Source organism: Salmo trutta, chromosome 15 (assembly GCF_901001165.1).
Source record: "Salmo trutta chromosome 15, fSalTru1.1, whole genome shotgun sequence".
NCBI lineage: Eukaryota > Metazoa > Chordata > Actinopteri > Salmoniformes > Salmonidae > Salmo > Salmo trutta.
The window spans coordinates 4,378,793-4,406,118 of NC_042971.1; the positions used below are offsets into that span (position 1 = coordinate 4,378,793).

A 27,326-nucleotide genomic window follows, 5' to 3' on the forward strand; every position below is an offset into this window, starting at 1 on the left:
CTTTCTTTTTGTTGTTTTCATAATCCATAGGCTAACCCTTTTGTCCATTTTCATAGTCCTAAAACAATATTAATTAAACAAACACAACGTTCCCTCCCTGTGTCTGTCTGTCTGTCTGTCTTTCTCTGTCTGTCTGTCTGTCTGTCTGTCTGTCTGTCTGTCTGTCTGTCTGTCTGTCTGTCTGTCTGTCTGTCTGTCTGTCTGTCTTTCTAATTTCTGTCTGTCTCTGTCTGTGTGTGTGTCTTTCTCTGTCTGTGTGTCTTTCTCTGTCTGTGTGTCTGTCAGTCTCTGTGTTTGTCTGTGTCCGTTTCTCTGTGTCTGTCTCTGTGTCTGTCTCTGTATGTGTGTCTGTTTCTGTCTGTCTGTGTCTGTCTGTCTGTCTGTCTGTCAGTCAGTCAGTCAGTCAGTCAGTCAGTCAGTCAGTCAGTCAGTCAGTCAGTCAGTCAGTCAGTCAGTCAGTCAGTCAGTCAGTCTGTCTGTCTGTCTGTCTGTCTGTCTGTCTGTCTGTCTGTCTGTCTGTCTGTCTGTCTGTCTGTCTGTCTGTCTGTCTGTCTCTGTCTGTCTCTGTCTGTCAAATCAAATTTTCAAATCAAATTTATTTATATAGCCCTTCATATATCAGCTGAAATCTCAAAGTGCTGTACAGAAACCCAGCCTAAAACCCCAAAAAGCAAGCAATGCATGTGAAAGAAGCACGGTGGCTAGGAAAAACTCCCTAGGAAAAACTCCCTAGAAAGGCCAAAAACCTAGGAAGAAACCTAGAGAGGAACCAGGCTATGAGGGGTGGCCAGTCCTCTTCTGGCTGTGCCGGGTGGATATTATAACAGAACATGGTCATGATGTTAAATGTTCATAAATGACCAGCATGGTCAAATAATAATAATCATTGTAGTTGTCGAGGGTGCAACAAGCACGTCCGGTGAACAGGTCAGGGTTCCGTAGCCACAGGCAGAACAGTTGAAACTGGAGCAGCAGCATGGCCAGGTGGACTGGGGACAGCAAGGAGTCATCATGCCAGGTAGTCCCGAGGCATGGTCCTAGGGCTCAGGTCCTCCGAGAGAAAGATAGAAAGAGAGAAAGAGAGAATTAGAGAGAGCATATTTAAATTCACACAGGACACCGGATAAGACAAGAGAATACTCCAGATGTAACAGACTGACCCTAGCCCCCCGGCACATAAACTACTGCAGCATAAATACTGGAGGCTGAGACAGGAGGGATCAGAAGACACTGTGGCCCCATCCGATGATAACCCCGGACAGGGCCAAACAGGCAGGATATAACCCCACCCACTTTGCCAAAGCACAGCCCCCACACCACTAGAGGGATGTCTACAACCACCAACTTACCGTCCGAAGACAAGGCCGAGTATAGCCCACAAAAATCTCCGCCATGGCACAACCCAAAAGGGGGGGGGGGGGCGCCAACCCAGACAGGAAGACCACGTCAGTGACTCAACCCACTCAAGTGACGCACCCCTCCCATGGACGGCATGGAAGAACACCAGTAAGTCAGTGACTCAGCCCCTGTAATAGGGTTAGAGGCAGAGAATCCCAGTGGAAAGAGGGGAACCGGCAAGGCAGAGACAGCAAGGGCGGTTCGTTGCTCCAGCCTTTCCGTTCACCTTCACACTCCTGGGCCAGACTATACTTAATCATAGGACCTACTGAAGAGATAAGTCTTCTGTAAAGACTTAAAGGTTGAGACTGAGTCTGCGTCTCTCACATGGGTACACAGACCATTCCATAAAAATGGAGCTCTATAGGAGAAAGCCCTACCTCCAGCCGTTTGCTTAGAAATTCTAGGGACAATTAGGAGGCCTGCGTCTTGTGACCGTAGCGTACGTGTAGGTATGTACGGCAGGACCAAATCGGAAAGATAGGTAGGAGCAAGCCCATGTAATGCTTTGTAGGTTAGCAGTAAAACCTTGAAATCAGCCCTTGCCTTAACAGGAAGCCAGTGTAGGGAGGCTAGCACTGGAGTAATATGATCAAATTTTTTGGTTCTAGTCAGGATTCTAGCAGCCGTATTTAGCACTAACTGAAGTTTGTTTAGTGCTTTATCCGGGTAGCCGGAAAGTAGAGCATTGCAGTAGTCCAGTCTAGAAGTAAGAAAAGCATGGATTAATTTTTCTGCGTCATTTTTGGACAGAAAGTTTCTGATTTTTGCAATGTTACGTAGATGGAAAAAAGCTGTTCTTGAAACAGTCTTGATATGTTCTTCAAAAGAGAGATCAGGGTCCAGAGTAACACCGAGGTCCTTCACAGTTTTATTTGAGAAGACTGTACAACCATCCAGATTAATTGTCAGATTGAACAGAAGATCTCTTTGTTTCTTGGGACCTAGCACAAGCATCTCTGTTTTGTCCGAGTTTAAAAGTAGAAAGTTTGCAGCCATCCACTTCCTTATGTCTGAAACACAGGCTTCTAGCGAGGGCAATTTTGGGGCTTCACCATGTTTCATTGAAATGTACAGCTGTGTGTCGTCCGCATAGCAGTGAAATTTAACATTATGTTTTCGAATGACATCCCCAAGAGGTAAAATATATAGTGAAAACAATAGTGGTCCTAAAACGGAACCTTGAGGAACACCGAAATTTACAATTGATTTGTCAGAGGACAAACCATTCACAGAGACAAACTGATATCTTTCCGACAGATAAGATCTAAACCAGGCCAGAACTTGTCCATGTAGACCAATTTGGGTTTCCAATCTCTCCAAAAGAATGTGGTGATCGATGGAATCAAAAGCGGCACTAAGATCTAGGAGCACGAGGACAGATGCAGAGCCTCGGTCTGACGTCATTAAAAGGTCATTTACCACCTTCACAAGTGCAGTCTCAGTGCTATGATGGGGTCTAAAACCAGACTGAAGCGTTTCGTATACATTGTTTGTCTTCAGGAAGGCAGTGAGTTGCTGTGCAACAGCTTTTTCTAAAATTTTTGAGAGGAATGGAAGATTCGATATAGGCCAATAGTTTTTTTTATAATTTCTGGGTCAAGATTCGGCTTTTTCAAGAGAGGCTTTATTACTGCCACTTTTAGTGAGCTTGGTACACATCCGGTGGATAGAGAGCCGTTTATTATGTTCAACATAGGAGGGCCAAGCACAGGAAGCAGCTCTTTCAGTAGTTTAGTTGGAATAGGGTCCAGTATGCAGCTTGAGGGTTTGGAGGCCATGATTATTTTCATCATTGTGTCAAGAGATATAGTACTAAAACACTTTAGTATCTCCCTTGAGCCAAGGTCCTGGCAGAGTTGTGCAGACTCAGGACAATGGAGCTTTGGAGGAATACGCAGATTTAAAGAGGAGTCCGTAATTTGCTTTCTAATGATCATGATCTTTTCCTCAAAGAAGTTCATAAATTTATTACTGCTGAAGTGAAAGCCGTCCTCCATTTACGAATGCTGCTTTTTAGTTAGCTTTGCGACAGTATCAAAAAGAAATTTCGGATTGTTCTTATTTTCCTCAATTAAGTTGGAAAAATAGGATGATCGAGCAGCAGTGAGGGCTCTTCGATACTGCACGGTACTGACTTTCCAAGCTAGTCGGAAGACTTCCAGTTTGGTGTGGCGCCATTTCCGTTCCAATTTTCTGGAAGCTTGCTTCAGAGCTCGTGTATTTTCTGTATACCAGGGAGCTAGTTTCTTATGACAGATGTTTTTAATTTTTAGGGGTGCAACTGCATCTAGGGTATTGCGCAAGGTTAAATTGAGTTCCTCGGTTAGGTGGTTAACGGATTTTTGTCCTCTGACGTCCTTGGGTAGGCAGAGGGAGTCTGGAAGGGCATCAAGGAATCTTTGGGTTGTCTGAGAATTTATAGCACGACTTTTAATGCTCCTTGGTTGGGGTCTGAGCAGATTATTTGTTGCAATTGTAAACGCAATAAAACGGTGGTCCGATAATCCAGGATTATGAGGAAAAACATTAAGATCCACAACATTTATTCCATGGGACAAAACTAGGTCCAGAGTATGACTGTGGCAGTGAGTAGTTCCAGAGACATGTTGGACAAAACCCACTGAGTCGATGATGGCTCCGAAAGCCTTTTGGAGTGGGTCTGTGGACTTTTCCATGTGAATGTTAAAGTCACCAAAAATTAGAATATTATCTGCTATGACTACAAGATCCGATAGGAATTCAGGGAACTCAGTGAGGAACACTGCATATGGCCCAGGAGGCCTGTAAACAGTGGCTATAAAAAGTGAGTGAGTAGGCTGCATAGATTTCATGACTAGAAGCTCAAAAGACGAAAACGTCATTGTTTTTTTTTTTGTAAATTTAAATTTGCTATCGTAGATATTAGCAACACCTCCGCCTTTACCGGATGCACGGGGGGTATGGTCACTAGTGTAACCAGGGGGTGAGGCCTCATTTAACACAGTAAATTCATCAGGCTTAAGCCATGTTTCAGTCAGGCCAATCAAGTGATTAGTTCATTGACTATAACTGCCTTGGAAGTGAGGGATCTAACATTAAGTAACCCAATTTTGAGATGTGAAGTATCACAATCTCTTTCAATAATGGCAGGAATGGAGGAGGTCTTTATACTAGTGAGATTACTAAAGCGAACACCGCCATTTTTAATTTTGCCCAACCTAGATCGAGGCACAGACACGGTCTCAATGGGGAAAGCTGAGCTGACTACACTGACTGTGCTAATGGCAGATTCCACTAAGCTGGCAGGCTAACAGCCTGCTGCCTGGCCTGCACCCTATTTCATTGTGGAGCTAGAGGAGTTAGAGCCCTGTCTATGTTCGTAGATAAGATGAGAGCACCCCTCCAGCTAGGATGGAGTCCGTCACTCCTCAACAGGCCAGGCTTGGTCCTGTTTGTGGGTGAGTCCCAGAAAGAGGGCCAATTATCTACAAATTCTATCTTTTGGGAGGGGCAGAACACAGTTTTCAACCAGCGATTGAGTTGTGAGACTCTGCTGTAGAGCTCATCACTCCCCCTAACTGGGAGGGGGCCAGAGACAATTAATCGATGGCGACACATCTTTCTAGCTGATTTACACGCTGAAGCTATGTTGCGCTTGGTGACTTCTGACTTTTTCATCCTAACATCGTTGGTGCCGACGTGGATAACAATATCTCTATACTCTCTACACTCGCCAGTTTTAGCTTTAGCCAGCACCGTCTTTAGATTAGCCTTAACGTCGGTAGCCCTGCCCCCTGGTAAACAGTGTATGATCGCTGGATGATTTGTTTTAAGTCTAATACTGCGTGTAATGGAGTCGCCAATGACTAGGGTTTTCAATTTGTCAGAGCTAATGGTGGGAGCCGTCGGCGTCTCAGACCCCACAGCGGGAGGAGTAGAGACCAGAGAAGTCTCGGCCTCCGACTCCGACTCGCTTAATGGGGAGAACCGGTTGAAAGTTTCTGTCGGCTGAATAAGCGACACCGGTTGAGCATTCCTACAGCGTTTCCCTCCAGAAGCCATGAGAAAGTTGTCCGGCTGCGGGGACCGTGCGAGGGGGTTTATACTAACGTTACTATCTGTACTTGCTGGTGGCACAGACGCTGTTTCATCCTTTCCTACACTGAAATTACCCTTGCCTAACGATTGCGTCTGAAGCTGGGCTTGCAGCACAGCTATCCTTGCCGTAAGGCGATCGTTCTCCTGTATATTATAAGTACAACGACTGCAATTAGAAGGCATCATGTTAATGTTATTTAGCTTCGGCTGTTTGAAGTCCTGACGAACCATGTCCAGATAAAACCTCCGGGGTAAGAAAGTTGAATGAAAAAGTTGAGTGAGGGTAAAAAGTAAAAATATACGGTAATGAAAAAGTAAAAACCGTCAGGTAGCAAAGTAAGATCGGCAACAAAAACGCACAGCAGCGTAAACAAGTCTGCAAGTTGTGACCGGAAACAGGAAACAGGAAAGCTGTGTGTGTAATTGGTAGTGGCTTCCTCCTCTACCCTGAAGTATAGTAACAGTAGCAGTAGTAGACTAAAGGTCTGTCTGTCTCTGTCTATCTCTGTTTGTCTGTCCCGCTTTCTGTCTGTGTCTCTGTTTGTCTGTCTGTCTGTCTCTGTCTGTCTCTGACTGTCTGTCTCGCTTTCTGTCTCTGTCTGTCTGTCTCTCTGTCTGTCTCTGTCTGTCTCTGACTTTCTATCCCGCTTTCTGTCTATGTCTGTCTGTTTGTCTGTCCGTACTCACTCACTCCCTGGATGAGGAGATGTAATCTCATGTTTTGTCCACAGAAACCAACAGGAGAGATCAGAGTCAGAGATTCTCAGTGGTCAGTCTTCCCAGAGTCGTCAAACAGACCTGGACTCCATATTCAGTGTATGTGGTCCTGTTATGTACATTTGATTTTGTTTACCTCAAGTAAAGTTGATCTGTCAATCATTCAATAATGTGTTAATGAGAAAGCATTTATTCTCTTGCTTAACTTATTTACTTTATTTATTTCAGTTGCTTGAAGAGAATATTATGATATTTGTGAAGAACGAGCTGAAGATGTTCAAGAGGATCCTTAGTCCAGAACTCCCAGAAGGCTTTGAGAGTCAGAAGCAGGATAAGGAAGTGGTGGATGCTGAAGATGAGAAGCAGGAGAGCAGTGCCAGAGAGGGGGCTCTGAAGATCACACTGCACGTCCTGAGGAAAATGAACCAGAAGGAGCTTGCTGACACACTGGAGAACAGTAAGAGCTGTCTGCCTCATGTTGAATGCTGTTTTATAACAGTTAAAAGCTGTAGCTAAAGTACAGCTAAAGTAGCTGTGTAACTCAATGATATTGTAGCAGCCCTAACACAACACCTAGTGACCTCATCAAGTAGCAGCAGGGATGTGTTGTTGTGATTCATTTAGATAGAGAGAGAGAGACAACATTAATAATACCATCAGTAATACCAATAATAATGTAATCAGTCACACCAGTCTGTAATGCATTATGAAAACATTTACACATTTATACAGTCAGTTAAGAGAATAAATCATTATAATTTAAAACTTTAAGAGTCCTACAATACTGTAGGCATTAAAACAGACGTAATATTAATATCCTCTGTGTTATTTCTAGATTCAGATGAGCTTGCTGTGATTTGCCAACGTGAACTCAAATCTAATCTAAAGAAGAAGTTCCAATGTGTATTTGAGGGGATCGCTAAACAAGGAAACCCAACACTTCTCAATAAGATCTACACAGAGCTCTACATCACAGAGGGTGGAACAGGAGAGGTCAATAATGAACATGAGCTGAGACAGATTGAGACCACAACCAGGAAACAAGCAAGACCAGAGACTGCAATCAAATGTAACGACATCTTCAAACCCTTAACTGGACAAGACAAACGTATCAGAACTGTGCTGACAAAGGGAGTCGCTGGCATTGGAAAAACCGTCTCTGTGCAGAAGTTTATTCTGGACTGGGCTGAAGGAAAAGCAAATCAGGATGTCCAATTTGTATTTTCATTCCCTTTCCGGGAGCTGAATTTGATGAAAGGTGAAAATCTCACTTTGATTGAACTTCTCAAACACTTCTCAATGGAAACCAAGCAATCAAGAATCTCCAACTACGACAAGTACAAAGTTCTGTTCATCTTTGATGGTCTGGATGAGTGCCGACTGCCCCTAGACTTCCAGAAGAACAAGATCTGTTGGGACGTCACAAAGTCAACCTCAGTGGATGTTCTGCTGACAAATCTTATCAAGGGAAATCTGCTTCCCTCTGCTCTCCTTTGGATAACTACCCGACCTGCAGCAGCCAATAAGATCCCTTCAGGGTGTGTTGACCAGGTGACAGAGGTACGAGGGTTCAATGACCCACAGAAGGAGCAGTACTTCAGGAAGAGATTCAGTGATGAGGACCTGGCCAGCAGAATCATCTCACACATAAAGACATCAAGGAGCCTCCACATCATGTGCCACATTCCAGTCTTTTGTTGGATTTCTGCAACAGTCCTTGAACACATGCTGAAACATAAGAGAGAACAGATGCCCAAGACTCTGACTGAGATGTACACACACCTTGTAGTGTTTCATACAACACAGAAGAATGAAAAGTATCTTGGGAAAGAAGAGACAGGTTCACAGTGGAATAAAGAGAGCATTCTGTCACTGGGAAAACTGGCTTTTCAACAGCTAGTGAAGGGCAATCTGATTTTCTATGAAGAAGACCTGAAAGAGGCTGGCATTGATGTCAATGAAGCCTCTGTGTACTCAGGATTGTGCACACAGATCTTTAAAGAGGAATGTGTTCTGTACCAAGACAAGGTGTACTGCTTCGTTCATCTGAGCATTCAGGAGTTTCTGGCTGCTGTATATGTGTTCCTCTCATTCATCAACAACCATGAGAATCTATTTGACAAACTGCAAACAAAAGACAAGTCTGAAGTTACTTTCTACAAGAGTGCTGTGGATAAAGCCTTACAAAGTGAGACGGGAAACCTGGACCTTTTCCTTCGCTTCCTTCTGGGCCTCTCACTTGAGTCCAATCAGAAGCACTTACAAGGTCTACTGACAAAGACAAGAAGCAGCTCACAGAGCCATGAAGAAACAGTCAAGTACATCAAGGAGAAGATCAGGGAGAATCCCTCTCCAGAGAGGAGCATCAATCTGTTCCACTGTCTGAATGAACTGAATGACCATTCTCTAGTGGAGGAGATCCAAAGATACCTGAGATCAGGAAGTCTCTCTAGAGCCAAACTGTCACCTGCACAGTGGTCAGCTCTGGTCTTTGTGTTGCTGACTTCAGAAAAGGAGCTGGATGTGTTTGACCTGAAGAAATACTCCAGATCAGAGGAAGGTCTTCTGAGGCTGCTGCCAGTGGTCAAAGCCTCCAGAGCTGCTCTGTGAGTAAATAAAATGACATATAAGATCTAATCATCAGGAAGAAATATTAAGTTTAGAGAAAAATATGTATTATAATATGTTTATACAATTACATTAAACAACATATTGAATCAGTGCATTGATTTTCACATTAGTATACCAATATGACCATACAATTCTAGGAGATGGAAGATGAATCTGTCGTGTCTTTGGCTATGCCGGATTAAGTGATATGACATGCTAACTTATAAAATTATTTCTCTGTAATTAATATTACCTGATTAAGCTAATCATGTAAATGTAATTAACTAGAAAGTCGGGGCACCACAGAAGAACGTTTATAGAGCTGTTATCTTCTGAATAAACTCTTAAAATACTTCGGAATATTTTACATCGATAGCAGTCAATCTTATCTTATTTTCAATCTCATCATGAAAGTTATAAATTCTTGGTTATCTTCACGAACCCTGGCTAACAAGTTGAATCAGCAATACAAAATTGGGTTTAATTATTTATTTACTAAATACCTAACTAATCACACAGAATTACAAATACACAGAATTCATATGATGTCATACAGAAAACGTCCTGGTGGACGGAGCCTGTATCATGGCTGGTTACACAAAGGAAAAGGGGGTTGGGCTTGAATGAAAGAGCGGGAAGACTTAGGAACAAAGAAACAGCTGCTATGCTATCGTAAATACATTATCTTATGCATTCTAAATTACCGCCCATTTGGAAAAGGAAAATGCAATAAATATTTACTCTGAGCTGCGCTTCGGTAGATTGGTCGTAGATGCTGGCCGTGGTTGGCCAACAGATCTTCCTGTTGTGTAGTGGAAGAATGTCAATGGTGGTGGTATCTTCGTCTGGTTGTTAGACTGGATCCGTCGTCCGTCCTTTCCTAGCCCACGTTAGCAGCGGCTAACTCAACGGCTAGGAAGTATCACTTCTGTAGTGAATAAGCTCAAAGTTCATACCAGTTCATACCATAGCTCACGCCGAGGTTGGCTTAGTTCTGTTCTTGATATGTGTCTGTCCTTATAACGTAGAGGCTGCAGTCCTCACGTACTGGAACACACCTGAATGTCTTTTCGTCAAAGACTTATATAGTGGAGAGGGGGAGGAAGGAGGCGCCCCATCGTTTATAACCCCATGTCTCTACAAAGGGTTGGGCCACTGATCGGCAGGGCACTTTCCTTATGAAAACCCAATTCTCTCATTTGGAAGCTAAAATTACATTTAATCTCCTAACAAACAATTTCAATATCAAACATTTCAATTGCATAACAATTCCATGTGACTCTGATAACTAGAGGGTGTATACTTTCTCAGGTAAAGTTTATGTCCTCCTGTCATCAATCATAATGTCTCAGATAACAATGAACTGACATACATACTCATTACGTTATCAAGCATATTTCCAACTGGTTTTATTATCAAAAGATGGTTCCTTTCCCCATGTTTGATGTTCCCAGACTCTCTATATTTAACACAGGCTATTTCAGTCCTTCAGTAGGGTCAGAGAGAGAGGGGAAGGGAGAAGGTATTTATGGGGGGGTCATAAACCTTACCCACAGGCCAACGTCATGACAAATCTATATGTTGTTTGAGAGAATAAACCAAATTCTTCTGCCATTGTCCTTCTACACTACTGGCTAAATGAACAGTGTGTTTTTGATGTCATGATGATCTCTTTGTCAGGCTGTCAGGCTGTGGAGTCACAGAGGACGGCTGTGATTCTCTGGTCTCAGCTCTGAGGTCAAACCCCTCACACCTGAGAGAGCTGGATCTTAGTAACAACGACCTGAAGGATTCAGGAGTGAAGCTGCTTTCTGCTGGACTGGGGAATCCCCACTGTAAACTGGAGACTCTGAGGTCAGTATTCCTGTAGTTGGTCAACAAGTGATAACTGTTCACCAGTCCTACAGTTGAAGTTGGAAGTTTACACACACCTTAGTCAAATACATTTAAACTACATTTTTCACAATTCTTGACATTTAATCCTAGTAAAGATTCCCTGTCGTAGGTCAGTTAGGATCACCACTTTATTTTAAGAATGTGAAATGTCAGAATAATAGTAGAGTATGATTTATTTCAGCTTTTATTTCTTTCATCACATTCCCAGTGGGTCAGAAGTTTACATACACTCAATTAGTATTTGGTAGCATTGACTTTACATTGTTTAACTTGGGTCAAACGTTTTGGGTAGCCTTCCACAAGCTTCCCACAATAAGTTCGGTGAATTTTCCTGACAGAGCTGGTCTAACTGAGTCAGGTTTGTAGGCCTCCTTGCTCGCACACACTTCTTCAGTTCTGCCCACAAATGTTCTATAGGAATGCAGTCAGGGCTTTGTGATGGCCACTCCAATACCTTGACTTTGTTGTCCTTAAGCAACTTTTCCACAACTTTGTAAGAACGCTTGGGATCATTGTCCATTTGGAAGACCCATTTGCGACCAAGCTTTAACTTCCTGACTGATGTCTTGAGATGTTGCTTCAATATATCCACATCCTTTTCCCTCCCTCATGATGCCATCTATTTTGTGAAGTGCACCAGTCCCTCCTGCAGCAAAGCACCCCCACAACATGATGCTGACCCCCCCCTCCACGTGCTTCACGGTTGGGATGGTGTTCTTCGACTTGCAAGCCTCTCCCTTTTTCCTCCAAACATAACGATGGTCATTATGGCCAAACAGTTATATTTTTGTTTCATCAAACCAGAGGACATTTCTCCAAAAAGTACAATCTTTGTCCCCATGTGCAGTTGCAAACCGTAGTCTGTCTTTTTTATGGCGGTTTTGGAGCAGTGGCCTCTTCCTTGCTGAGCGGCCTTTCAGGTAATGTAGATATAGGACTCGTTTTACTGTGGATATAGATACTTTTGTACCTGTTTCTTCCAGCATCACAAGGTCCTTTGCTGTCGTTCTGGGATTTAGTTGCACTTTTCTCACCAAAGTATGTTCATCTCTAGGAGACAGAACAAGTCTCCTTCCTGAGCGGCGTGACGGCTGTGTTGTCCCATTGTCACGTCATGACCAGCAGATGGAGCTATTGTATTAGTTTTGGGGTCAGGACGCGGCAGTTTTGTGTGTGTTGGTGATTGGGACTTCCAATTGAAGGCAGGTGTGTTGAGTTGCCTTTGATTGGAAGTCCTATATAGGAGTGTGTGTTTTTCTTTTGGGTTGTGGGTAGTTGTTTTGCACTGCTTTTGTTAGCCTGCAAACTGTTGCTGTCGTGTTATTGTTTTTCCTGTGGATGCCTTACTTGAGTCTATTAAAGTAAGTATCCATATTCCCACTGCGTCTTGGTCCTCTTCTCTCCAGTACGACATTTTTTGTGACACCCATGGTGTTTATCCTTGCGTACTATTGTTTGTACAGATGAACGTGGTACCTTCAGGCATTTGGAAATTGCTCCCAAGGATGAACCAGACTTGTGGAGGTCTACAATTTTTTTCTCAGGTCTTGGCTGATTTCTTTTGATTTTCCCATGATGTCAAGCAAAGAGCCACTGAGTTTGAAGGTAGGCCTTGATATACATCCACAGGTACACCTCCAATTGACTCAAATGATGTCATTTTGCCTATCAGAAGCTTCTAAAGCCATGCCATCATTTTCTGGAATTTTCCAAGCTGTTTAAAGGCACAGTCAACTTAGTGTATCTAAACTTCTGACCCACTGGTATTGTGATACAGTGAATTATATGTGAAATAATCTGTCTGTAAACAACTGTTGGAAAAGTTACTTGTGTCATGCACCAAGTAGATGTCCTAACCGACTTGCCAAAACTATAGTTTGTTAACAATACATTTGTGGAGTGGTTGAAAAACACATTTTAATGACTCAACCTAAGTGTATGTACACTTCCTATTTCAACTGTGTAGTTCTTCCATATGAAAAAGTCGTTATTATTTGTGCAAATTCATTTAGTCAATAGTTTAGTGTTTGGTCCCATATTCCATGCCTGCAGTGATTACATCAAGCTTGTGATTCTACTAACTTGTTGAATTCATTTGCAGTTTGCTTTGGTTGTGTTTTGGATGATGTTTTTCCTAATAGAAACTGAATGGTGAATAATGTCCTGTCATTTTGGAGTCACTTCACTTGTATTGTAAGTAAGAATAGAAGATGTTTCTGAACACTTCTACATTCATGTGGATGATACCATGATTATGAATAATTATTAATTTATCGTGAATATTTACGAATAACAAAGTTACAGAGGCACAAAGGAAATGCTAACCTTTCCTGCAATTGGTAATGGTGAGAGGTTAGCATGTTTTGTTGTATCCTCTGTTATTGGTAATGGTGAGAGGTTAGCATGTTTTGTTGTAGCCTCTGTTATTGGTAATGGTGAGAGGTTAGCATGTTTTGTTGTAGCCTCTGTTATTGGTAATGGTGAGAGGTTAGCATGTCTTGTTGTAGCCTCTGTTATTGGTAATGGTGAGAGGTTAGCATGTTTAGTTGTAACCTCTGTAACTTACTCACTCATTATTATTCATGATTCATTCATGGCATCATCAGGATTCATTTAGTTTTGTTTGGAACATGTTATCTACTCACTTAGACAGAAAATTACTCCAGTCATCGTCCACCATTTTAATATTGGGCAAAACACAACCCAAAACAAACTGCAAATGCTATCAACGAGTTTGAGTCACAAGCTTGATGTAATCATTGCATTCAAGGAATATCAGACCAAATACTCAACTTTTGACTACTTTAATACGCTGTAAGTGAATTTGTCAGAATACTTATGACTTCATCAAATGGGGGGACTAGATACATAAAGTGCTTTTATTTTTCTAAATGGTGAAACAGATATCTATTTAAAAATCCTCAAATAAAAGGTGACATTATATACTGTCACCTCATATGAAACATTTGATCTGAAATCCAAAATGTTGGAGTTTAGAGCCACATTTAAAATGTAATGTAAATGTCAAAATAGATATGGTGTGGACTGTATACTCAATACAATCTAAATCTGATACCTCACTGTCTGTCTTTTGACTGATACTGCTTTTAAACTGGTCTGGTCAGTCTACTCAAATATTTGTACTATACATGTTTCTATCTGCAGGCAAAACGTTGATAATTTGTAATTTATATTATGATACATTAATTTATGAATAGATATGGCAGGTTTCAGGAGACTGATATATCAGAATTCAGGTGACTGGGATCTGGAGAGTGAGCTGCGTTCAGGGGGACCTACGTGTTTGAGAGTGTGAGCTGGAAGCAGACGTTACACCATCCACCATTTTAATATTGGGCAAAACACAACCCAAAACACAACCAAAACAAACTGCAAAAGCAATCAACGAGTTTGAGTCACAAGCTTGATGTAGTCGCTGCGTTCAAGGAATATCTGATCAAATACTCAACTTGTGACTACTTTAAGCCACTATGAGTGAATTGGTCAGAATACTTATGACTTCTTTAAATAGGGGGACTAGATACATAAAGTGCTTTCATTTTTCTAAATGGTGAAACAGATATGTAATAAAATATTCTCAAATTAAAGGTGACATTATATACTGTCACCTCATATGAAACATTTGATCTGAAATCCAAAATGTTGGCGTTTAGAGCCACATTTAAAATGTTATCTTCACTGTCAAAATAGATATGGTGTCAATACAATCTAAATCTGATACCTCACTGTGTCTTTTGACTGATACTGCTTTTTAAACAGTTTTTTTCAGTCTATTCAAATATTTGTAATATGCATTTTAATCTCTACAAGCAATACTTTGATCATTTGTCATTTCTAATAATGAAACATCTGTTTATGAATAGATATGGCAGGTTTCAGGACACTCCCACCTACTCAACAGCCAGTGGAATCCCGTGGCGCGTTATTCAAATACCTTAGAAATGCTATTACTTCAATTTCTCAAACATATGACTATTTTACACCATGTTAAAGACAAGACTCTCGTTAATCTAACCACACTGTCCGATTTCAAAAAGGCTTTACAACGAAAGCAAAACATTAGATTATGTCAGCAGAGTACCCAGCAAGAAATAATCAGACACCCATTTTTCAAGCTAGCATATAATGTCACATAAACCCAAACCACAGCTAAATGCAGCACTAACCTTTGATCTTCATCAGATGACAATCCTAGGACATTATGTTATACAATACATGCATGTTTTGTTCAATCAAGTTCATATTTATATCAAAAAACAGCTTTTTACATTAGCATGTGACGTTCAGAACTAGCATACCCACCGCAAACTTCCGGTGAATTTACTAAATTACTCACGATAAACGTTAACAAAAAACATAATTATTTTAAGAATTATAGATACAGAACTCCTTTATGCACTCGCTATGTCCGATTTTAAAATAGCTTTTCGGTGAAAGCACATTTTGCAATATTCTGAGTAGATAGCCCAGCCATCACGGCTAGCTATTTAGACACCCACCAATTTTTGCCCTCACCAAAGTCAGATTTACTATAAGAAAAATTGGATTACCTTTGCTGTTTTTCGTCAGAATGCACTCCCAGGACTTCTACTTCAATAACAAATGTTGGTTTGGCTCAAAATAATCCATAGTTATGTTCAAATATCCTCTGTTTTGTTCGTGCGTTCAAGACACTATCCGAAGGGTAAAGAAGGGTGACGCGTTTCGTGACAAAAAAATTCTAAATATTCCATTACCGTACTTCGAAGCATGTCAACCGCTGTTTAAAATCAATTTTTATGCCATTTTTCTCGTAAAAAAGCGATAATATTCCGACCGGGAAACCCTGTTTACGTTCAAAGACAGAGAAAATAAAAACATGGTGTCGCCTCGTGTATGCGCCTCAGTCTCAGTGTACTCTGATCGACCACTTAGCAAATGCGCTAATGTTTTTCTGCCAGGGGCTCCAAAGACATCATTCAGCTTTTTGCCGCCTTCTGGGAGCCTATGGGAGCCGTAGGAAGTGTCACGTTACAGCAAAGATCCTCAGTATTCAATAAAGAGATTGAAGTAGCCCAAGAAATTGTCAGACAGGCCACTTCCTGTAAGGAATCTTCTCAGGTTTTTGTCTGCCATATGAGTTCTGTTATACTCACAGACACCATTCAAACAGTCTTAGAAACTTTAGGGTGTTTTCTATCCAAAGCCAATAATTATATGCATATTCTAGTTTCTGGGCAGTAGTATTAAGATTAAATCGGGTACGTTTTTTTATCCGGCCGTGTAAATACTGCCCCCTATCCCTAACAGGTAAAAAAATATATACTGCCACTATTTTCATCACCAAAGAATATCAGTGTGATTTTAATAAGATTTTACTCTTTGCAGGCTGTCAGGCTGTGGAGTCACAGAGGAAGGCTGTGCTTCTCTGGTCTCAGCTCTGAGGTCAAACCCCTCACACCTTAGAGAGCTGGATCTGAGTAACAATGACCTGAAGGATTCAGGAGTGGAGCTGCTCTCTGCTGGACTGGGGAATCCCCACTGTAAACTGGAGACTCTGAGGTCAGTATTCCTGTAGTTGGTCAACAGGTGATAACTGTTCACCAGATCCACATGTGTTTAACAGACACACTTAGTCCACAACATATGTGTTTGGACAGTGACGCTTACAGTTTTAAAAGTGGTGCTATGCTCCAGCATTTTGCATTTCAGAAATAATGTTTTATATTAGGCAACAGTACAGAATGTCACATTTTATTTGAGATAATATACACATATACAGTGGCAAGAAAAAGTATGTGAACCCTTTGTAATAACCTGGATTTCTGCATAAATTGGTCATTAAATGTGATCTTATCTTCAAGTCACAACAATAGAGAAACAGCTTAAACTAATGAAAATTGTGAAAAAATATACACTGCCACTATTTTCACCACCAAAGAATAGGAGTGTGGTTTTGATATGATTTGACTCTTTGCAGGCTGTCACGCTGTCTAGTCACAGAGGAAGGCTGTGATTCTCTGGTCTTAGCTCTGAAGTCAAACCCCTCACACCTGAGAGAGCTGGACCTGAGCTACAATCACCCAGGAGACTCAGGAGTCAGACTGCTCTCTGCTGGACTGGAGGATCCACACTGCAGACTGGAGAAACTCAAGTATGTAGAGGGTTTATGTCAATGTTCATATCAGACAAACATTCTGGACTTGGACAAAGTTATATGCTGACTGTGTGTGTGTGTCCAGTGTGTGTGTGTCTGTGTGTAATTGTCTTGATTGTCTTGTGTGTATCTGTGTGAAACACAGAACACATAAACAAACACACTGGACACACACACTGGACACATACACACACGACACAAACACACACACCAACTGGACACATACACACACACTGGACACACAATCTGGATAAGACATACAACTTTGTCCAAGTGGTGGTCAGAGTGTGTGTGTGTGTGTGTGTGTGTGTGTGTGTGTGTGTGTGTGTGTGTGTGTGTGTGTGTGTGTGTGTGTGTGTGTGTGTTCAGATGTATCCCTCAATGACTGTCTGTTCTTCTGCTTACCACTACAGTGTGGAACATGGTGGAGAGTACACAATGAAACCTGGGCTTAGAAAATGTGAGTGTTGACTGCTGTGAAGAATATGACTAAGAATAAGTCTTATTAACTTGAACTGAGTCAAAGACCACCATCATTACTTACTTGGTCACATTAAATATCAGCTGTAGTTCTACAGAAGCAGAAATCAGGAACAACAAAGTTTACAAAGAGTTGGTGTGACAATGTGTGTGTATGTAATTAATGGGAATAATTGTTTTTTATATTACCATACAGTATAACATATGATCATTCAACAAGTCTCAAGTTACCTTAACTTCTCCTTTTGATACCTAGAAACATCTACATTAAATGAATTAGTGAAAAGTGAGTTAACATTCTAATGTGAATGATGATGATTTCTAATATTGTGTCTGGTTTCATCCATCAGATGTCTGTGATCTCACACTGGACCTAAACACAGTACAAAGAGAGCTCTCTCTGTCTGAGGAGAACAGAAAGCTGACACATATGGGATTGAAGCATCCGTATCCTGATCACCCAGAGAGATTTGAGTACTGTGCACAGGTGCTGTGTAGAGAGGGTCTTATGGGGCGCTGTTACTGGGAGGTAGAGTGGAGTGGGATAAGGGCTGATATAGGAGTGACATATAAAGGTATCAACAGGAGAGGATGGGGTGATGACTGTTGGCTTGGATACAATGACAAGTCCTGGTGTCTGCGCTGCTCTGACAGCAGTTACATTGCCTGGCACAATAATAATTCCACTACCATAGACGTCCGCCCCTCCAGCTCCCACAGAGTAGGAGTGTATCTGGACTGGACAGCCGGCACTCTGTCCTTCTATAGAGTATCTTCTGACACACTGACCCACCTGCACACATTCACCTCCACATTCATTAATTTCCTCTATCCAGGGTTTCATCTTTGGTATAATGGTACCTCAGTGTCTCTGTCAAACACAATGTGATGTTTCACTCTAATCAGGGTCATGTTCAGTAAGACACACTGGAGCAACAATGTAGAATAGCTCTCTAGTGTGTAAATATATGATTGTAAATATTGGTATGACTCCTCAGTGTCCCTGTGTCACACACTGGACACACACAACAGTATCCTGTATCCAGTAGCTGTTATTTTTTTAGGGGGGGGTGCTGTTTCCTGTTTTGCATGTTATTTTGGCATTAATAAGTGTCACATATCAGTTTGCAAACAATGTAAAAAATATATGTAATTGAGTTAAAGTCGAATACAAACATGGTCTCTTTTTTGATTTCTTGAGTAAGGCGGCTCCAAAATGCAGGTGTTTCAGCCCAGCTCAGTGATTTTTGTGGTGGTGGGGCAAGCCAGCAGAAAATACAGAGCGTAGTGCCGTGATTGGCTCAGTGTTCTGTCACTCACGGGAAACTACGTCACCTCCAAGTCTAAGGGGAGACCTGGAGAATTCTAGCCCCTTAGGTGCTGCCAGAGTTACATTAGAAATACCCATCCAAGAAGGCTCAAAATCATTGGCCACAGATAAAATGACGTCAAATCACATATGTAGAGGTTCTGAGAGTTTTAAAACCTGTTGGGGCTAGGGGGCAGTATTGATAATTTTGAAAAAAATATGTGCCCATTTTTAACTGCCTCCTACACCAACTCAGAAGCTAGGATATGCATGTTATTAACACCTGCTAACCATGTGTATGTGACAAATAAAATTATTTGATTTAGAGGTGCTTTGATTGGACTGACATCTACTGGCAAGTCATTTGAAGAGAAATTATAGATAAAACATATCAGTGCTCATTGGACATAAACCTTACACAAGAAGTTGGAAATTGCAAGTTCAACAATGAGTGGTTTGGAAGGAATCAGTGGCTAACTGCAGGCATTGCAAAGCAATCACTAGCCTGCTATTCAGTGTAGTGGCTGTGTGGTCCCAAATCTGGGATTAAGGGTCTCTTTTCCAAGTTTAAAATGATAAACATTCAACATTGGCCATGCTGTCAATGAAGCATGATTTGTGGCTCGCTCAAAACAACTGTTAACTCAGAACAGCGAAAACTTGACTACAGTGAGTTCAAGACAATTGGGAAGTTGGGAATAAATGAGCTCCGACTGGGAAAATACGTTTTGAACGGTCATCCAACTCTGAATTGTAAATCCGGCCTCTTTCTAGAGCTACGACCTGAAGATCAATGATGTCATCATGATTTGACAGTTTTTTTACGAGTTCCAGTTGTTTTGAAAGCACCATAAATCCAGAGAATGCCAGATGTCATGACGTGGACCTCTTTGTGGATAGCGAGTACCATCCCCCTCTCTCTGCACCATCCCCCCTCTCTCTCACCACCTCTATCTTCCCCCTACACCCAGGCTCTGTTATCGCAGGTCATAAATTCCTAGAGGAGTCTCTCCTCATGGCCAGGCACTATAGAGAGAAGTTTTCACAGGAGAACAAAGGAACCTCTTCTCCATCATAGAACTTGAGAACTGAACAATGTCCATGTTTTGGAGAATGTGTACACGGTTGGGGGAGAATCCAGTTATGACCGGTCCATTTCGTTTAATGTTTGTGAAACTCATTAGAGACAATTCAGCCACATTACCATAGCTCTGTTTATACAAGAGTCTCAGTTGTGAGGCATGCATCTAATTGTTGTATAAAATGAATGAGTAAAGACAAATCTATTTGTGAAATTATGTAATGTGATTTTAAACTGTTTAAGGAAAGAGAATCCAATTCCCTTTAAAGTTTCACTAAGTCATTGGCCTGCCCCCATTAGCACAGACATCGATCTGGTGTCATGGGATTTTCCTTCTTATAATATACAGTAAGTCTGATCAGTGGAACAATTCTCCTTCTTAACAATGGTCTATAATATACAGTAAGTCTGATCAGGGTAATTACTGTGCTTGTCAGCAAGAACACTACTGTTATTCCCCACACTACTGCTCCTCTATAATTACTTGTTGCTTTTATCTCTTATTTTTTGAAACTGCACTGTCGGTTAGGGGCTCGTAAGTAAGCATTTCACTGACAAGTCTACACCTGTTGTATTCGGCGCTTGTGACTGATAAAATTTGATTTGATTTGACTTATTGTATTATTCCACTTCTTGCCAGTGTTGCCAATCTACAGTAATCACATATTTGAAGTCTTATATCCCTACTTCTGTCTTTGAAATGAATGATATGAGGCTATGTATTTTTAGCAGTTTGCCACGAACAGTTTTGAATAAGTCATAAAAATAAGCATTGGATATTAAATGTTCCAGAAATCAAATATAATTTTTGACATTTTAGTATTGGCCACATGCTAGACAGAGATGGTTGGAGGACTTACAACTCACAAAAACATATTTTATCTATGTAGAGATGGCAGGGGGACTTACAACTTAAAGACATCATATTTTATATATGTAGAGTAAGATGATGACAAGGATCTTCAACTAGTAGGTAGAAACCACCTGATTATTGATCTACAACTAGTAGGTAGAAACCACCTGATTATTGATCTACAACTAGTAGGTAGAAACCACCTGATTATTGATCTACAACTAGTAGGTAGAAACCACCTGATTATTGATCTACAACTAGTAGGCAGAAACCACCTGATTATTGATCTACAACTAGTAGGTAGAAACCACCTGATTATTGATCTACAACTAGTAGGTAGAAACCACCTGATTATTGATCTACAACTAGTAGGTAGAAACCACCTGATTATTGATCTACAACTAGTAGGTAGAAACCACCTGATTATTGATCTACAACTAGTAGGTAGAAACCACCTGATTATTGATCTACAACTAGTAGGCAGAAACCACCTGATTATTGATCTACAACTAGTAGGTAGAAACCACCTGATTATTGATCTACAACTAGTAGGTAGAAACCACCTGATATTGATCTACAACTAGTAGGTAGAAACCACCTGATTATTGATCTACAACTAGTAGGTAGAAACCACTGATTATTGATCTACAACTAGTAGGTAGAAACCACCTGATTATTGATCTACAACTAGTAGGTAGAAACCACCTGATTATTGATCTACAACTAGTAGGTAGAAACCACCTGATTATTGATCTACAACTAGTAGGCAGAAACCACCTGATTATTGATCTACAACTAGTAGGTAGAAACCACCTGATTATTGATCTACAACTAGTAGGTAGAAACCACCTGATTATTGATCTACAACTAGTAGGTAGAAACCACCTGATTATTGATCTACAACTAGTAGGTAGAAACCACCTGATTATTGATCTACAACTAGTAGGTAGAAACCACCTGATTATTGATCTACAACTAGTAGGTAGAAACCACCTGATTATTGATCTACAACTAGTAGGTAGAAACCACCTGATTATTGATCTACAACTAGTAGGTAGAAACCACCTGATTATTGATCTACAACTAGTAGGTAGAAACCACCTGATTATTGATCTACAACTAGTAGGTAGAAACCACCTGATTATTGATCTACAACTAGTAGGTAGAAACCACCTGATTATTGATCTACAACTAGTAGGCAGAAACCACCTGATTATTGATCTACAACTAGTAGGTAGAAACCACCTGATTATTGATCTACAACTAGTAGGCAGAAACCACCTGATTATTGATCTACAACTAGTAGGTAGAAACCACCTGATTATTGATCTACAACTAGTAGGTAGAAACCACCTGAATATTGATCTACAACTAGTAGGTAGAAACCACCTGATTATTGATCTACAACTATTAGGCAGAAACCACCTGATTATTGATCTACAACTAGTAGTTAGAAACCACCTGATTATTGATCTACAACTAGTAGGTAGAAACCACCTGATTATTGATCTACAACTAGTAGGTAGAAACCACCTGATTATTGATCTACAACTAGTAGGTAGAAACCACCTGATTATTGATCTACAACTAGTAGGTAGAAACCACCTGATTATTGATCTACAACTAGTAGGTAGAAACCACCTGATTATTGATCTACAACTAGTAGGTAGAAACCACCTGATTATTGATCTACAACTAGTAGGTAGAAACCACCTGATTATTGATCTACAACTAGTAGGCAGAAACCACCTGATTATTGATCTACAACTAGTAGGTAGAAACCACCTGATTATTGATCTACAACTAGTAGGCAGAAACCACCTGATTATTGATCTACAACTAGTAGGTAGAAACCACCTGATTATTGATCTACAACTAGTAGGCAGAAACCACCTGATTATTGATCTACAACTAGTAGGCAGAAACCACCTGATTATTGATCTACAACTAGTAGGCAGAAACCACCTGATTATTGATCTACAACTAGTAGGCAGAAACCACCTGATTATTGATCTACAACTAGTAGGTAGAAACCACCTGATTATTGATCTACAACTAGTAGGCAGAAACCACCTGATTATTGATCTACAACTAGTAGGTAGAAACCACCTGATTATTGATCTACAACTATTAGGTAGAAACCACCTGATTATTGATCTACAACTAGTAGGTAGAAACCACCTGATTATTGATCTACAACTAGTAGGTAGAAACCACCTGATTATTGATCTACAACTAGTAGGTAGAAACCACCTGATTATTGATCTACAACTAGTAGGTAGAAACCACCTGATTATTGATCTACAACTAGTAGGTAGAAACCACCTGATTATTGATCTACAACTAGTAGGTAGAAACCACCTGATTATTGATCTACAACTAGTAGGTAGAAACCACCTGATTATTGATCTACAACTAGTAGGTATAAACCACCTGATTATTGATCTACAACTAGTAGGGCAGAAACCACCTGATTATTGATCTACAACTAAGTAGGTAGAAACCACCTGATTATTGAATTACAACTAGTAGGTAGAAACCACCTGATATTGATCTACAACTAGAGGTAGAAACCACCTGATTATTGATCTACAACTAGTAGGTAGAAACCACCTGATTATTGACTCTACAACTAGTAGGTAGAAACCACCTGATTATGTGATCTACAACTAGTAGGAGGTAGAAACACCCTGATTATTGATCTACAAACTATTAGGTAGAAACCACCTGATTATTGAGTCTACAACTAGTAGGCAGAAACCACCTGATTATTGATCTACAACTAGTAGGTAGAAACCACCTTATTATTGATCTACAACTAGTAGGTAGAAACCACCTGATAATTGATCTACAACTATTAGGGAGAAACCACCTGATTATTGATCTACACCTAGTAGGCAGAAAACCACCTGATTATTGATCTACAACTAGTAGGTAGAAACCACCTGATTATTGATCTACAACTAGTAGGTAGAAACCACCTGATTATTGATCTACAACTAGTAGGCAGAAACCACCTGATTATTGATCTACAAACTAGTAGGTAGAAACCACCTGATTATTGATCTACAACTAGTAGGTAGAAACCACCTGATTATTGATCTACAACTAGTAGGTAGAAACCACCTGATTATTGATCTACAACTAGTAGGCAGAAACCACCTGATTATTGATCTACAATAGTAGGCAGAAACCACCTGATTATTGATCTACCAACTAGTAGGCAGAAACCACCTGATTATTGATCTACAACTAGTAGGCAGAAACCACCTGATTATTGATCTACAACTAGTAGGTAGAAACCACCTGATATTGATCTACAACTAGTAGGCAGAAACCACCTGATTATTGATCTACAACTAGTAGGTAGAAACCACCTGATTATTGATCTACAACTAGTAGGTAGAAACCACCTGATTATTGATCTACAACTAGTAGGTAGAAACCACCTGATTATTGATCTACAACTAGTAGGTAGAAACCACCTGATTATTGATCTACAACTAGTAGGCAGAAACCACCTGATTATTGATCTACAACTAGTAGGTAGAAACCACCTGATTATTGATCTACAACTAGTAGGTAGAAACCACCTGATTATTGATCTACAACTAGTAGGAAGAAACCACCTGAATATTGATCTACAACTAGTAGGTAGAAACCACCGGATTATTGATCTACAACTAGTAGGTAGAAACCACCTGATTATTGATCTACAACTAGTAGGTAGAAACCACCTGATTATTGATCTACAACTAGTAGGTAGAAACCACCTGATTATTTGATCTACAACTAGTAGGCAGAAACCACCTGATTATTGATCTACAACTAGTAGGTAGAAACCACCTGATTATTGATCTACAACTAGTAGGTAGAAACCACCTGGTTATTTATCTACAACTAGTAGGTAGAAACCACCTGATTATTGATCTACAACTAGTAGGTAGAAACCACCTGATTATTGATCTACAACTAGTAGGTAGAAAACCACCTGATTATGATCTACAACTAGTAGGTAGAAACCACCTGATTATTGATCTTACAACTAGTAGGTAGAAACCCACCTGATTATTGATCTACAACTAGTAGGTAGAAACCACCTGATTATTGATCTACAACTAGTAGGTAGAAACCACCTGATTATTGATCTACAACTAGTAGGTAGAAACCACCTGATTAGTGATCTACAACTAGTAGGTAGAAACCACCCTGATATTGATCTACAACTAGTAGGTAGAAACCACCTGATTATTGATCTACAACTAGTAGGTAGAAACCACCTGATTATTGATCTACAACTAGTAGGTAGAAACCACCTGATTATTGATCTACAACTAATAGGTAGAAACCACCTGATTATTGATCTACAACTAGTAGGTAGAAACCACCTGATTATTGATCTACAACTAGTAGGTAGAAACCACCTGATTATTGATCTACAACTAGTAGGTAGAAACCACCTGATTATTGATCTACAACTAGTAGGTAGAAACCACCTGATTATTGATCTACAACTAGTAGGTAGAAACCACCTGATTATTGATCTACAACTAGTAGGTAGAAACCACCTGATTATTGATCTACAACTAGTAGGTACAAACCACCTGATTATTGATCTACAACTAGTAGGTAGAAACCACCTGATTATTGATCTTCAACTAGTAGGTAGAAACCAACTGATTATTGATCTACAACTAGTAGGTAGAAACCACCTGATTATTGATCTACAACTAGTAGGTAGAAACCACCTGATTATTGATCTACAACTAGTAGGTAGAAACCACCTGATTATTGATCTACAACTAGTAGGTAGAAACCACCTGATTATTGATCTACAAACTAGTAGGTAGAAACCACCTGATTATTGATCTACAACTAGTAGGTAGAAACCACCTGATTATTGATCTACAACTAGTAGGTAGAAACCACCTGATTACTTGATCTACAACTAGTAGGTAGAAACCACCTGAGTTATTGATCTACAACTAGTAGGTAGAAACCACCTGATTATTGATCTACAACTAGTAGGTAGAAACCACCTGATTATTGATCTACAACTAGTAGGTAGAAACCACCTGATTATTGATCTACAACTAGTAGGTAGAAAACCACCTGATTATTGATCTACAACTAGTAGGTAGAAACCACCTGATTATTGATCTACAACTAGTAGGTAGAAACCACCTGATTATTGATCTACAACTAGTAGGCAAACCACCTGATATGATCTACAACTAGTAGGTAGAAACCACCTGATTATTGATCTACACTAGTAGGCAGAAACCACCTGATTATTGATCTACACTAGTAGGTAGAAACCACCTGATTATTGATCTACAACTAGTAGGTAGAAACCACCTGATTATTGATCTACAACTAGTAGGTAGAAACCACCCTGATTATTGATCTACAACTAGTAGGTAGAAACCACCTGATTATTGATCTACAACTAGTAGGTAGAAACCACCTGATTATTGATCTACAACTAGTAGGTAGAAACCACCTGATTATTGATCTACAACTAGTAGGTAGAAACCACCTGATTATTGATCTACAACTAGTAGGTAGAAACCACCTGATTATTGATCTACAACTAGTAGGTAGAAACCACCTGATTATTGATCTACAACTAGTAGGTAGAAACCACCTGATTATTGATCTACAACTAGTAGGTAGAAACCACCTGATTATTGATCTACAACTAGTAGGTAGAAACCACCTGATTATTGATCTACAACTAGTAGGTAGAAACCACCTGATTATTGATCTACACTAGTAGGTAGAACCACCTGATTATTGATCTACAACTATAGGTAGAAACCACCTGATTATTGATCTACAACTAGTAGGTAGAAACCACCTGATTATTGATCTACAACTAGGAGGTAGAAACCACCTGATTTATTGATCTACAACTAGTAGGTAGAAACCACCTGATTATTGATCTACAACTAGTAGGCAGAAACCACCTGATTATTGATCTACAACTAGTAGGTAGAAACCACCTGATTATTGATCTACAACTAGTAGATCAGAAACCACCTGATTATTGATCTACAACTAGTAGGTAGAAACCACCTGATTTATTGATCTACACTAGTAGGTAGAAACCACCTGATTATTGATCTACAACTAGTAGGTAGAAACCACCTGATTATTGATCTACAACTAGTAGGCAGAAACCACCTGATTATTGATCTACAACTAGTAGGCAGAAACCACCTGATTATTGATCTACAACTAGTAGGTAGAAACCACCTGATTATTGATCTACAACTAGTAGGTAGAAACCACCTGATTATTGATCTACAACTAGTAGGTAGAAACCACCTGATTATTGATCTACAACTAGTAGGTAGAAACCACCTGATTATTGATCTACAACTAGTAGTAGGATTATTGATCTACAACTAGTAGGTAGAAACCACCTGATTATTGATCTACAACTAGTAGGTAGAAACCACCTGATTATTGATCTACAACTAGTATGTAGAAACCACCTGATTATTGATCTACAACTAGTAGGCAGAATCCACCTGATTATTGATCTACAACTAGTAGGCAGAAACCACCTGATTATTGATCTACAACTAGTAGGCAGAAACCACCTGATTATTGATCTACAACTAGTAGGTAGAAACCACCTGATTATTGATCTACAACTAGTAGGTAGAAACCACCTGATTATTGATCTTCAACTAGTAGGTAGAAACCACCTGATTATTGATCTACAACTAGTAGGTAG

General features: G+C 40.2%; 1 protein-coding gene across 1 annotated transcript in view; it reads left to right on the plus strand.

The window, feature by feature from the left end:
- Positions 1–16,853, plus strand: part of LOC115149696 (ribonuclease inhibitor-like) — a gene marked incomplete at both ends in the record, with an annotated part of 111,891 nt that extends 95,038 nt beyond the window's left edge. Inside the window, 3 exons of the mRNA XM_029692614.1 lie at positions 10,486–10,659; positions 16,090–16,263; positions 16,682–16,853. Of these exons, the coding sequence (XP_029548474.1) occupies positions 10,486–10,659; positions 16,090–16,263; positions 16,682–16,853 (520 nt within the window). The remainder of the gene's footprint in view (positions 1–10,485; positions 10,660–16,089; positions 16,264–16,681) is intronic.
- Between the last annotated feature and the right edge of the window lie 10,473 nt (positions 16,854–27,326).